General features: G+C 55.3%; 1 protein-coding gene across 1 annotated transcript in view; it reads left to right on the top strand.

Annotated features, from left to right (window-relative positions):
* The first annotated feature begins 1,772 nt into the window (after positions 1-1,772).
* Positions 1,773-13,972, top strand: part of IGFBP7 (insulin like growth factor binding protein 7) — an 18,125-nt gene continuing 5,925 nt past the window's right edge. The window contains exon 1 of the mRNA XM_075149540.1: positions 1,773-2,250. Within this exon, the coding sequence (XP_075005641.1) occupies positions 1,773-2,250 (478 nt within the window). The remainder of the gene's footprint in view (positions 2,251-13,972) is intronic.

Here is a 13,972-nt window from a genome sequence, read left to right as displayed (position 1 = left end):
TCCCCGGGGAGGAGCAAGCCAGCCTGTCTTTCCCAGCCACTTCCCCGCACACACTATGGGGACCTTATCTCCCTCCACAGCACACAGGAAGGTCCTGAGATCAAGAAATACCGAGCTAGAGCTGTGAGACCAGAGCATGAGCTACGACGGGACACTAGAGGTCCTTCTGCACCAAAGTATGAACTAACGCCTCCTCCTTGGGAGGAAAAACTGCTCCAAGCAGAGAGGAGGGCACTCGCCTCCTGTTCGGCACAGGAATGAAAAGATGCGAGGGGAGAGAGGAAACGCCTTGATGTCCTTCTTCCTTTCGGAGCTACATTTTTCCTCCTGCCAACTGGACTGCTGACAGTGACTTCATGTCAGAAAGGCTCGCTCTGGTAAGCTACTGCAGGTTCCTTTAGCACCCTGCGGTTCTCTGCCCAAGAGGTATCAGGGCTTGTGACCATCTGACAAAAAGGAATCTGAGGGCCCGTGAGGGAGGTGCCTGGCAACTGGCAGGACACAGAGGAAAGACGTGAACTGTGCAAAATGTTTTCATAGCTAGAACTGGGTTTGACAGGTGTGTCCATCCATACTTTGGCTATTTCACCCTGTTTCATCACTTCTACAGTGACTTACCCATGCAAAAAAAAAAAAACCACCACAACCCCCCCCATGTGTCAAACCCCTGGAGTTTTGCGTAGTGCTTGCTTATGAGGGCGGCCCTTCTCCCAGAAGAACAGCACGGAGTACTTCCAGGGTGAGGGGAATGGAGAAATCCAAGGAAATGTATGCACATGCCATGATGTCCCAGGAGGAACGTCCCATGGTGGGCCCCAGGGAGCCAAGGAAGCATGCGGCAGAAGCCCATTCCCACAATGTCGGCAGCTGAACAAGCACGGTTAATCCCTCCAGAGCAGATTTGGGAGCGTGGGGAACTTGCAGCCCCTCTCAGCCGGCTGGCCTGACTCACGGCCCACAGCTGCTCTACATGGGAAGGGACACGGTGAGCCGGGGGCCACTCGGCAGGGCTCAGCCGCTGGCAACCCATACCGGCCAGTGCTGCATCCCCCAGTTTCACAGCAAGGGACGTGGACTACCTCCGTCCTCCACTCCAACGTGCCAAAGCAGCACCTGCCACGCAGGCCCCGGCAGCACCAGGGCTGAGCATCGCTTCAGCCTGGACTGCCCTGCACAAGATGAAGCCCCCACAGCCGCCCCACCACCCTCCGCCCGAGGGGTTTAACAGCAGCACCGTGATGCCTTGGGGTGCTGCACTTTCCAGGCACAGTCCCGACAGACTCAAGCAGCATCGCCCAGCGCTGCCCGAGGAATATTCCCAGTTTCTCCTGGTGGCAACAGCCCCGTGGGGACCCCTCAGGAGCCATCCCGGGGCAGGTGCCACAAGCCAGGGTGAAAGGCAGCGGGCAACAACTTTGTCCCAAGTGTGTACAAACGAAACCTGACAGCTCCCTTTTCTCTCTCGTCCCCACTCCCGCAGGAAACCGGGACCCGTCTCTCGGGCTCAGCGGGGCCTCTGCAGCCCCTCGCAGCTGACGGCTGTGAGCTGAGCACGGGCGGGTGGCAGGACGAGAGGGGACCAACCTGATGCCAGCGCTGAGGGGCAGCCGGGACAGCACACGAAGGGGCCGAGGCCGGCGGTGCGGAGCGGCCGGCGGCCACGGGAGGGCGGCGGGCGGTGGCCGTGGCCGGGGCCGGGCCGGCGCCGCCGGGGAGGGGTTTCCCCCGCCGCGGCTTAAGTGCCTGCCGGGGGCGGGCGGCGCCGTGCTGCCATGCCGCCCTCCGCGCTGCTGCTGCAGCTGCTGCTGCTGGCGGCGCTGGCGGTGCCCGCTGCGGCGGCGGCGGGCGGCTGCGGGCCCTGCGAGGCGGCGCGGTGCCCGGCGCTGCCGCCGCGGGGCTGCCCGCTGGGCCGGGTGCGGGACGCCTGCGGCTGCTGCTGGCAGTGCGGCCGCGGCGAGGGCGAGGCCTGCGGCGGCGGCGGGGCTGCGGGGGGGCGCTGCGCCCCCGGCCTCGAGTGCGTGAAGAGCCGCCAGCGCCGCAAGGCGAAGGGCGGCCCGGCCCCGGGACCCCCCTCTGCCGCCGCCGCCGCCGCCCCGCCCGGTGTCTGCCTCTGTAAGAGCCGCTACCCGGTGTGCGGCAGCGACGGGCTCACCTACGGCAGCGGCTGCCAGCTCCGCGCCGCCAGCCTGCGCGCCCAGAGCCGCGGCGAGCCCGCCATCAGCCAGCGCAGCAAGGGAGCCTGCGAGCAAGGTGCGGGGCGGCGGCGCGGGACGGGCGGGAGCGGTGCGGGGCGGCCCGGACGGGGCGCTCGGGGAAGGGCGGGGAGCGGTGCGGGGCGGGCGGGGCGGCGGGCGCGGTTCGGGAGGGTAGGTGTGCGGCTGTGCTGTCTGACTTCACGGTGGAAAAGCTGGTCCCGAGTGCTCCTCATGCTGTTGTGTCCCAGCGGGATGCTTGTTTGTAAAGTCCAGATGATTTCAAAACCACCTTAAATGGACTCGAGAGTCCCAGTCGGATGATGCTGCCTAAACTTGGAGTAAGACTTTAGACCAGCCCCAGAAACGCAGAGAAACTTAGCCACTCTTGGCTTCCAGCTGTGCTAGAACTACCCTGCCCTTCTTTTCATACTTTGCCTGCAGTTTGGGATGCTGTGACATGGGACAAAAGGATTGAGCCATCCAGGGGAGGGTTTGGCAGAGGAAGATTGCAAACAGTGAGAAAAGGAAATGATTAAATGGATGTGAAAGCCACAGAAATTCAGAGCCAACATTCACTGGCTTGCTTTGGTTCAAAATGAAAACAAGCAGTGACTTTTCCTGTGAGCTGCATATAGTGGTTTGCACTTGCAGCATTTCCAGCCAGGAGCTCAGTTCTTCCCAAGCTTTTGCTTAGGGATGGTGCTCAAGGAAGAAATCGTTGTGCTGCGGAGCCTCAACTAGAAATCCTGGCTTCCGAGCTCGCTGGAGGCGAGCAGTTAGGAGAGGGGGTTTTGCTGGGAGGGAGGGAGGGAGGGAGGGAGGGGTGGGACATAGCACACAAGCCATTTGCTGAATGTCTCAAGGACAATATTGCAGCGCCAATGCCATTTTGGTGGAGGAGTGTTTTCATAAACACAGTATGTGTAGGGTCACAACCTCCACCTCCTCCTTCTCTTTCTTCCCATAACTGAGGCCAAGTATGTCTTGCAAAACAATGTTCCTGAAACTCCCAAGGAGAGCGTGAAAGACTGGGTAAAGATTGGGTTATGCACTTTGATGTTGCCCATTAAATGCCCTGCGTGGCTTTTCACAAACCTTGTGTAAAACATCAGGCTTATATATTAGCCAGAAACATTGTGGTACAGAGCGTTAACTCCTGGAGGGAAGGAGCTTCAGCTCTCAGGCCAATGTGGGATAAGCCGAGAACGGCCTCTGTCCGGGCCTCCATCTAGCCTAGCATTTGGAAGGAGCCCTTCCTGCCCAGCGCACTCAGGAGGAGGTCACAGCAGTCCCAAAAATGCATGCTGCTTCTTGGCCCTGCCAGCCCAGATCGAGTGAGCAGATGTGTTTGAAAGATGTCTGAGGTCACGCTTCATGTGTGTATTTGAGAAGAGGGTTGCGTTCTCACTTGTCTTGCCCAAAGTCACCCAGGAGTTCGTGGCAAAACAGGTATTGATACTCATATTGTAAGCTACTGCCCCAACCCTTGGCTGCACTTCCTTGTGTCCATGCCAGAGAGGATGCTGGCTTGGCCTGCTGGGGCTTTGACCCAGACTATGGAGACAGAGTGTGATCAGGTCAACGCAAATATGAGCCACTAGGCAGGATGGTGGGAGGCCACCGACCCGCCAGCCTCAAACAGCTCCCACGAAACTTTCTCCATCCTCTGGTCATCACAGTGGCAGCTTCTCTGAAGAGGGCCACAGTGCGGGACAGCCACTCCATGCACAAACTATGTCCCTTCCTTGGAAAAGGTCCCTTCAGATGTGCAAATGTGCAGCGAGACACCTTTGCAGGCTGTTACCTGTTGTTTAAGAACTTTGCTGGAGCATGTGGTGCCAAGCAAAATGTCCCTTCCTCTGTCACTCTGGGGAGCCGCTCTTCTTTTGGATTCTGCTGCTGGGAGAGCTCTGACTCAGCATCTTGGGGAAGGGAGCAGGAGGGATGTGGGCTGCTCAGCAGTGGTGTCGCAACTAACTCTTCTGAGACTTCCCTCAGCTGCGAGAACCTTCATCGTGCTGTGGACCTTCTTCTGGTGATACGCATTGCTCTGTAGCTTGCAGCTGAGGCAGGGACTCAGCCCACACACGTGGTAGACATCTGGAAGTATTTCTGTAGCCCTCAGGGCCTCCTGGCAGTTAGGACTGTTGGGTGGCGAGGGGAGGGCAGTTGTAATCTCCACACTGATTTTGAAACAATGGCAGGAGAGGACATCCATCCCATCAACCCCGCAGGGCAGAGGCTCTTTTAGTATCTTTCCAGATAGGAGACAGCACTTTTCTGGGTTTCTAAAAGAACCTTAAATGCTGTGGAAGTTCTGGCTTTTGCCATTTCCCGCCACAAGGGGATGTGATCTCCTTAAGGTGCTGTCTAGGGTGGGGTCCTGCACAGGGAGACTACAAACAGGCAGGATCCTGCCTGCATCAGTCATTTGTGTGACAGCTTTTGCACAAAAAGAAGTCCTTGGGGGACAGGGGACTTGGGCTTCCTGCTCCTGGCAGATGGGCTCTGAGGTGTCTGCATGCACTCGCTGGACTATCGGGATCGCGTCTGAGAAGATCCAGAAAGTCTGAGAAGAGATCCGGAAAACCATGTTTCCAGCAGCACGTCCTGACTGTGTGTGATTGCTCTTTTTTTTTTTTTTCCCCCAAGTGGAGCTGGAGAGGGAGGGCTCGTTTTGCACATCCCGTATGAAAGCTGGTCCTGAGGAGGAGAAACTGCAGGGCTGCCACTGCTGTTGGCCTTTGCTGTCGTCTGCAGGAGAGGCGGCAGCTGGAGATGGGGCATCCTGTGGAAGAAAGGAACGTGTCAGGAACGGCTTATTGGTAGATGCTCCTCCTCACACACCCTACACTACGACACGCTGGGGGTGGCAGGGCAGGAGACAGGACACGGACAGATGCAAATGGAGCAAACGCTGCTGGTTTATCCCTTTCTTGATTCCTGCCACTGTTTGCTCAAACCTCACCTCCCAGGCAAGGTGGGAGTGAGTCTTACTGCAGCTACCTCCTCTGCTTCTGCCTTAAAATATGTGCTTGAGACACAGGGATCAGCCACAAGCAATTAAAAGACTTGGGCTCCTATTCCTTGGTTAACTGGGGTTGCATTTCATACCCCCTCTCTCGCCTTGTCTCTCTCTGTCCCATATATAGCAGTATTCAAAGGGTCTGAAGGAGGTACACCTGCTAGGAGGGGCAGTCCTACTGATTGGTTATAGGCAACACCATGCGGGCCTGAGTAAAGCAGCCTGGAAACAAAGCACTGGGCTACATAAGGCTTAACATGCAAAATACCCCTTGAGACATGCAGCTTTTTCCGCCATAGATACATTTCCAGGGGGATAAAAGTTCATTAAAATTATATTTGACAAAGCTGACCAAATGCATGTCCAGTTGAGCTTTCCGTATTCACCACGGTGCCTATTGCAGGGTTTTCTGTGCAATGCTCGGCAGTTTTTGCTTGCTAAGAGGTACTGCCCACTGACTGGGAACAGCTTGGATGTTTCTTTGTTGTTAAATAGCAAAAGGAAGGAACCAATTCTCGGCCCTACGTAATTCGCCTTGACCTTGTCCTTGGGATTCTCTTTCTGCTGCTTGTTTCCCAGACCTCTCGGATCTGATGCCTGTGTTCTTTGTACAAAAATAGTGAAGCCATGCAGAAAAAGGTATTTCCGTTGCAGCCAAAACTTCCTGCTGGAGGGCAAAGGAAGACACAGTTGAGAAGAGTTTGAGAGGATGGAAATAACCCTTACTATACCTGCATTTGGCAGGTGCAGGGATCCAGCCAGTCCTTGCTGGAGCAGATTGCACGTGGGCAGGAGGACTGTTGGGAATGGCTGGAAAAAGGCACCCTACTTTATTCCCAGCTCCTTGAGCCTGCCTGGCTGCTGGTGGTGCTGCGTCAGCTCCGGGGTAGCAGGCAGCGACGCCGTGCTCCCTCCCCGCTGGGCTGGTGCTGTGCCCTCACGCTTGCACTCACAGCTGGCTCGGGGTTTGCCCAGCTCCCTGCCAGGGAGCCACTACCCGCATCCCATCTCTACCCTCGTGCCCCAGCAGCCTCTTTGTAGCTAATCCCAGTGCTGAGGCCGTGCAGGAGATGGATGCTGTGAAGTTTTCCAGCTGCTTTCCAGCATTGCTTTTGAATGGATCGGCCCTTTGCTCTCTGCCGATGAATATGCATGGCTACGCTCGGCTCTGCCGCCAGCTCTTGCAGGCAGGGCAGGCCCGGACACAAAGCAGAAGCCTGCTGGCGGGGCAGGTACAGGCGGTCGGAGGTGCCACCTCTGGTGGTCCCCTCAGCAGGAGGGGAGGCTGCCGGGGAGCTGCCCGCTGCCGTCACCCGGCTGTGCGCAGATGTTCAGAAAAGCCTCTTATGGAGTTGGTGGCTTCAGTAATTTAGGCTGAAATTAATTTTGCAGTGCACACACTGAGGCTGTTTACGGCCAGCTAGGAGCTGGGGCAGGAGGACCATGGTAGCCACTGCCATGCAAAGCCAACTGGCATGAAGAATTCGGGTTGCGTGGCTCAGCTCAGGCAGAAAACAACCTCAAAGCACCAACCCCCATCAAAAAGCTGGCAGGATTTTTGGCATGACGATCCTGCTGAGCTGAAAAATACCAGGCACGGACTTGTTGCCTAACCAGCACAAGAAGGGACGAATACCCCCAAGTCTGTCTTATTGTTAGCTACCAGCAAATACCTGCTTCGAGGGACATGTCGTGGCTGCTGGAAATACTGCTGAAGTTGCCTCATTACAGCCCAAAGGCCTTATGGTTTGAAGTCCCTGATACTTGTTCCAGCAGGGTTGGGGTCTCCAGGTTGTTTTGCCGTTGTCAGTCAAGGCTTTGTCTATATTTTATGCTCACTTCTCTCTTGGTGGAAGCCAAGTGCCTGTTCTTGCCCAAATGCAGCGTCCCACAAAGCGGCTCTCGGCGGACATCAGAGGACAGCGTTTCACCCTCCAGGGAACTGGTGCTGCTTTGTACCTACCTACAAAGACCTCCCGCAGGTAGAAGCTCAGGGCCTCTCTGGGTGAAGGGTAGATTTGCTGCCTCGCCAAGCAGCCTGCTTTATTTCTATTGATCTGAACATGGCTTGAATCTCTGTGGCCCATGGAAGTCTTTTTCCAGCGTTGGGAACGTGCAGGGGTTTGCCCTGTGGTGATGAGGGCTCAGCACCTTACAGGATCCATCCCGCAGGCTGCAGAGCTTGTGAACAGCAGGACCAGGAGAGAGATTCTTTTAAAGCTGACTGTAACCAGTGCTAAACTTGCCTAAATCTCTCTTTCACCAGCAAAGAGATCCCAGCCACCGGAGCTGAGCTGTCCCCCCAGAGGGGTATCGTTTTGGCTTGCCAGAAGCCCAGACAGCATCCCTCCTAGAAGGGTTTTTTTGCTAAGGTGCCACCCAGCTCTGGGGCTCAGGAAAAGGTGGGTGCAAGGTTTCTTGGCTGTCCACAGGGCTTAAAAAATGGGCTGATGGACATAGGATTGTGGCTGCCAGGCTCTCGTGGAGACTGGCAGCCCCAGGGGCAGGTACACCCCCCCTAGATTCCTGCCACTTTACCCCAGCAATGGTTTTGCTTTGCTGGTGCCTCAGTGTCCCATAAAGCTACATCTGCGCTGCAAACAAAGAGGTGCCGAGTTCCCACAGGTCAATTTTAAAACAAGAAACATAAATCACATCTGTTGGCTTATTCCATCCAAATTCAGCTGTTGAGGCTTTGCCAGAAATATTTTAGTTTTGAAGGTGATTTGGTTGTTTGTTTTTTTTTTTTTAATTCACTGCCGGAGTAGAGCAGAAACAGGGATTTGGGGGAGAACCTTCTGGGAGATGGCAGGCTGCTGTTATCACTGACGTTGGCTCATCTTCTCCTGATACAGCTGCCTTAAATTCAAAGGCTCCCAACTCTTTCAGACACCAGAGAGCATAGTTCATATCCGATCACATTTTGCAAGAAACTCTTCTGGATTTGTGCTTGTTAGTTAACAAGTGGCTAAAATTGCTTTAGTTCTTTCCTCACGCTTTTGCTTTCCTGGAGTTTAAGGGACTTAAAAGAATATCCACATTTTATGAGTGATTTCTTCTTTGCTGTGGAGAGAGAGATTTTGAAAAGTTTTTGCTAAGTCATGTGTGGTTGGAAATGAACTGAGTTCCCTAATTCTCCTGCGAAGCTGGTGTGGGTTTCTGCATCAGCTGGGAGGGGGGGGCTTGTCACCTACTTTCTCCCACCGCAAAGGAAAGCGTTGCATTTGCAGGTGGATCTTGGCAGCATTTTTGTGCTGTGTCCAGAGAGCCTGTGGCAGAGCAGGGCTGCGCAGGTGCGTGGTGGGGTTACACCTCTTGGTTTGTACCACGGGGTCCTTTCAGAGGGAGTGTGGCGTGGGGATGTGATGTGATTCGGTGTGGTGCTTGCTTTTCCAGCACATGGTGCATTGGGATTTTGAGACAGAGTTTCTAGGGCTGAAGCTTTATGCTTGTATTTTTAAAATTCATCAGTAACTTTGGTTTTTTCCACTTGTTGTAGGATAGGCCATAAATTCCTCCTTAAAAGGCATTTAGTTATTTGAAAAGGTTTTGGTTCATTGGAGCTTGAGTTTTTATGGTTACTGTGCTAAAATCTTGTTAGGGAAGCTGTTTAATATATTACTTGGCAGCTCAGAGTCTTTGAGAGCACCAGTATGCCGGGAACTATGCAAATACCTCCACTGCCCAAGAGGATCCCATATTTCACCTGTGTCTTCATTCTCAATCATCATAGCATGTCCAAAATCACTAGGAAGGAATGATTACAGATCAGCAAATTCCTCCCCATGTTTGTTCTTTCTGTTGCTGGAAAGGCATGCTCTGTTTAAAAAAATGCGTTTAATCCTTTGTTGAGCTGAGGTTGATTGAGGTTCATACTAAATAGGAGATTACCACATAACAAGTCTAATCAGGGCAGGCTTTTGAAAGCCCTACTTGCTTTTCCATGCATAACTGCTGCCATGCCTTGTTTCTGTGTCTCCCACTGGAAGCTTTTCACATTCTTTCCAGGCTTTAGCTCGTGGTCCTCCTTGTGCCACAATGACAGTTTTCTTAGTAAAACTCAGCCAAGGTCACATGAAGAGAAGAGAGGAGGTGATGGCGGGAGGAGAGAAGTTTCTTGATAGAGCTTGTCGGGGAGATCCGGGACAAAAAAACCCAAATACGTATCCAGATATGGCTGGGAAGCACCAAGCATGTTTGCCGAAAGCTACTGCCTGTTTGACCCCAGGGACAGCATACTGCAGAGACTGGCAAAAGGAAGGGGAGAACTGGGAAGAAAGGGCAGGACAGGGGGAAAAGGCAGGAGAGAGGTTGGCTTGTGGCAGTCTGCTAGCAAGGGCAGCGTCATCTCTGCTCAGAGGGCTTGCCCTTTCCCCATTTGGCTGTTTCCAGGCGTAAGTGTGGTTATAAGCTTGCAGCTGAGCTTCAGAGCAGCCTCAGTCTCGTTGGCCCCCACATTACCCCAGCTTTGAGATTCGGATTGCGTTGAGGACGCTGCTGGATGCGGCAGAGCACTGAGCTAGGCACGAGGCATGCAGAGGCGCAGCCTTTTCTCTGGGCACAACGCCGGGGCCAGCGCAGACCCATCCTGCGTGCTAGGTAAGGGGGAAAGGGCTTGGGGTTTTGTTCTTTGCAGTGCCGCCCTGTTCTCCCTCCCACCTGTATGTAAACCCCACGGAAGACCGATAAGCAGCCATGCACAAGGTTTCTGAAGGCAGCATGCCCGAACCATGGTAAAACAGCAGGGGTGGGATTTCCAGCTGTACCAGTCTGCTCCGTGCTGAGCTTGGTGGGATGGGAAGCAGGAGGAGATCCATGGCAGATAGATGGTGGCCTGGGGCCCTGCCTCACGCTGACTCAGCCTTTAGTCTCCAAGGCTTGGGGCAAAGCTGTGTTCACGTTTGCAGCCTTTCCAGGGTCATTGGGCTGCTGAAGTCTGAGTGGGAGCATCGGAACAGGCTAAGCATCCAGCATCTCCCTTGGTCTGGATGTCTCGGAGCTTCGTTCTGTAACTCCTTAGTCTCTTCAAGGCCAGGTTAAAGGAGGGGGAGAAATGCCTTCAGAAAGAGGTAAAGGAGGATGCTTGTAAATCTGCCAGAAAGCAGCAGGCAGCTTTGGGAATGGGGAAGGACAGAAGCTGCTTGCACTTCCCATCTGCTGCTGCCTCTTGCAGAGCACTGACCTGGGAGGGAGCAGCTGAGGCCGTGCCAGCTGGAATGAGTAGGTGCTGCTTACGGAAGGTTTCCCCTTCTCCATATAAAGTAATTTTGAAGGGAAAATACTTTCCCAGCAACTTAGGAGACTGGAGTGGGTCTATTTTCAGACTTGCAAAAGCTTGTGAGGGTGAACCATGTCTAGCTTTTGCTTTGATTTGCTGTCTCCCGGGGAGTGTTCCCAGTCTGTGTTTCACCCGGGGCTATGGCACAGCGATGCAGGGCTCAGGACGGCTGGCTGGGAACCAGGCTGGCGCCCACGCGAACTTCAGCCTGTGGTACACAGCTTCGTGTGTTCATGGTCGGGACTTCCCACTCACATCCAAGCGCCAGGGCATACCCCACAGTGCTTCATGTCGAGCCTTTAGTGACATCCCTGTAGCCCCCTTGATGTTAGCAAAACAGTTATTGCTCTGCTTGCAGGGCTGTGATTTATTTGTGTGTGTGAGTGTGTGGACACCAAAGGAAGATCAGCGAGGACCAGCTAACCCTGAGCTGTGATAGACCAGCCTGGTACCAGTGAGGGGCAGGTGGAAGGGCTGGGAGATGCTGGATCTCTGCCTGCTGTGGCTGAGCCGAGAAGAGGTGCCCGGCGCGGGAGGGGTGTCGGGAACAGATGCCAAATGATAGTGTCATCGAGTAAATCGCAGGCTCTGCCGCATGCTGCTGTGGCAGAAAAGCAACTACTTAACAGCAATGGGAACTCCTGTCCGGCTGCTGCTTTTGACATAACGCAGGCTGTCAGCTCCCTGTGATCTGCAGAAAAAACAATCCCTGTGCTTTCAGGCTCCTCTCCCGGGGTGAATGAGCTCGCTGGCTCTGTAGATAAGCCCCTTCCCGGGCCAGGGAGAGCTGTTTGTCTTACGAACAATGGGCAGAGCAGGGAGGAAATGCCTGAAGTGCCTGCGGGGAGCAGCTGATCTCCATCAACAGCCTGCGCTGTCCTCTTGGCCAAGGAGGTCCTGTGCCGTCAGGGCACGTACCGGCCGGGAGCATCCTGTACATCCACAGTGCCCCTGGCTCCGTCCCTGCCGGGGAGCAGAGGCCACTCAGCCGCATTGATGGTGGTGACCATTTTCGTCAGCAGGTGCAACTCACAAGTCCCCAGCCCGAAGGAAGCGGACGGAGAAACGTTCCCCTTTGTGGGCAGTGCTGCAGGTAGAGCAGCAAGGCCTCTAAGATGCAGGCTGTAGGGTGAGGGCCAGGAGGCTTCTTGCTGGCAGGAATTGTCATCTGCTCTGTACAAGGTGGGCTTGTTTCCAGTCCTGCTGAGCACATGGTGGCCTTGCTCCCTTCACAAGGACCCCCGAGGCAGGAGGGGTGACTTGCAGGAGGGAATGTCCTCACATCTTCCGAAGTCCCTGCAAGGCAGAGGCACCCCCTCCCTCTCCTGTTGTGGTGGGTTGCCGTGTCCCCTGTCCCTCTCTGGCTGCTTCGGGGGGCTGTGGGAGAGAGCGTGAGTGGGACCAAAACAGGCAGTGAGCAGGGTGGCTGCCATGCAGCTGGGTGTCAGCTCGCTGCGGTGGGAGTCCAGCTACTGCTGTGGCCTGTCGTGATTTGACTTTAGATCTGCTGACTTCTTGGCCTTTCTCATTTATTTTTAGTGGAGGAAGAAGCCCAACTCTAGCATTTTGGCTGTCTGGATTTAAGTCAAATATCCCCAGAGACCACACTGACTCTTCCCATGACACTGTTGCATCCCTCCGGATGTGCATTCCTTCCCGGCCTCAGGGCTGCACCGGATAGAGGCGGAGGCCTGTGAATGCTCCCAGTTCATTTTGCAGCCAAAGGGAGCGTCTCACATTCCTCCTGGCTAGATCAGGATGTACATCTCGAGCTCGGGGCTGCCTCGTAACGGCCAGGCTCTGGCTGCGCTGGGGCTGTGTGCCGAGCCAGCCGGAGCTTCGCTGTGAAGCTGTGCAGGCAATTCCCTTTACAGGGAGGATAAACAATTTCTCCTCGCCCAGGAGGGGGGCAGAAATTCCCTCTCTCTTTTCCCCTGCCAGCAGTTGCTGCAGAATAATCCTGGCATGACCTGCTCCTGGCAGGGCGAGCAAACATCCCCGGGCAGAGGGTGTCCGGGCCCTGGGCAGAGGGGGAAACTCAGTGGCAGCCGAGACTGAGACACCTCAGGCAGTGGACTTAGTGGTGCGTTGAATGCTGCCAGCTCCCAACCAGGGAAGAATTGAGCCAGATTCTGGAAGAGCATGACAGTGCCTTAAAATCCACCTGGCTTTTAACGTCAGAATCAGGATCTCTTCTTTTCTGCGGTGGGAGATGGTGATCATTTGGGGGCAGCTGTGTTTCTCCTGCCTCATGGAGAACCCCAGTGACTGGTGATAAAGAGGACGGTGTCATACAGGGGCAAACGTAGCCCTGCTTCTGGGGACGGGCCCCAAGCTCTGCCCTAGGAAGGGCACCTTGCATGTGGAGGGTTTTGCGTGGCTGGAGCAGAAGGCAGCAGCAGCAGCAGGCGGCTGTGGTGGGTGCACATCTGCTGGAGGTCCTCGCAGAGCGTGGGGTGAGCTAAGCCGCCTGGGGACATCCGGGTCCCACCGGAGCTGCCAAGCGCCTTATTGTCCCTATTGTTCAAGGGACACCAGAAAAAGAACAGCAGGGCTGTGCAGGAAACGGCCGCGCTGGGGAAGGGGAGCAGAGTGCGTGACCTGAGGTGGCCCCGTGGTGGGGACGGCGATACCCTGGGCTGGGGACAGCCCTGCTGCTGCGCGGGGGCCAGGCAGTGCTGCGGGCAGGGGCGCGCTCGGGGTGGTAGCCCCACGGATCACCCCACTGTGCTACGCTACGGTTGTCCTGGGGGAACAACCTCCAGCGGGGTGTTGCTGAGAGTGCAGAGCTGGGCACCGTCTGGAGGTACGGGTCTGCTCTGGGCCACACGGAGCAAGGGTAACTCCAGCACCCTTCCATACAGGAAAGGGTGCTGTGACTCTGACACACCCCTCTCCTGGCCGGTGCACAGGAATCAATTAGTGCAGCAGCACAACCAACAACAGGGTAAGCGATGTAATGAAACACTGCTTAAATCCTTTTCTCAGCAGAGAGACTCAGTTCTGTGCAGATGAGGAGCACCTGGGGTGTGATGTCTGCCAGGAAACCAGCCCATACTGATCATTAGGTGTGGTTTTAACCGTCGCCTGAGGCTACACATAAAAATTCCCTGCCTCTGCGCAGCTACCTCCTGTTAAAACCAGGGCTGAGATACCTCTGTAACAAAGAATTTGGATTGCAGCCACCCCTGGTCTCTTAGCAGCTTCCCACCAGCAGGCCGTGTACAGTCGTTTCTGGACAGGGAAGTCTTGGAAGAGAAGAGCAAACACTTCTCTGGGATCACATCAGCTGCTCAGGAGTGGGGAGCCACCTTGACATCCCTTGTGCTAAGACAGAGGGGTGGCTGATGTCCCCTGGCTGGTGATACCAGTGTGGATCTGCCCCCAGATCCCGAGGAGGAAAAAAGACGAGCTTTCTGCTGGAAGATGTTGGTGCAGGGGGATGCACCTGGAACCGGCTCCCCCCTGCCTGCA

Source organism: Calonectris borealis, chromosome 4 (genome assembly GCF_964195595.1).
Source record: "Calonectris borealis chromosome 4, bCalBor7.hap1.2, whole genome shotgun sequence".
Taxonomy (NCBI): Eukaryota; Metazoa; Chordata; class Aves; order Procellariiformes; family Procellariidae; genus Calonectris; species Calonectris borealis.
Note: the sequence above shows the minus strand (reverse complement) of the source record. Positions and strands in the feature narration are given on the sequence as shown.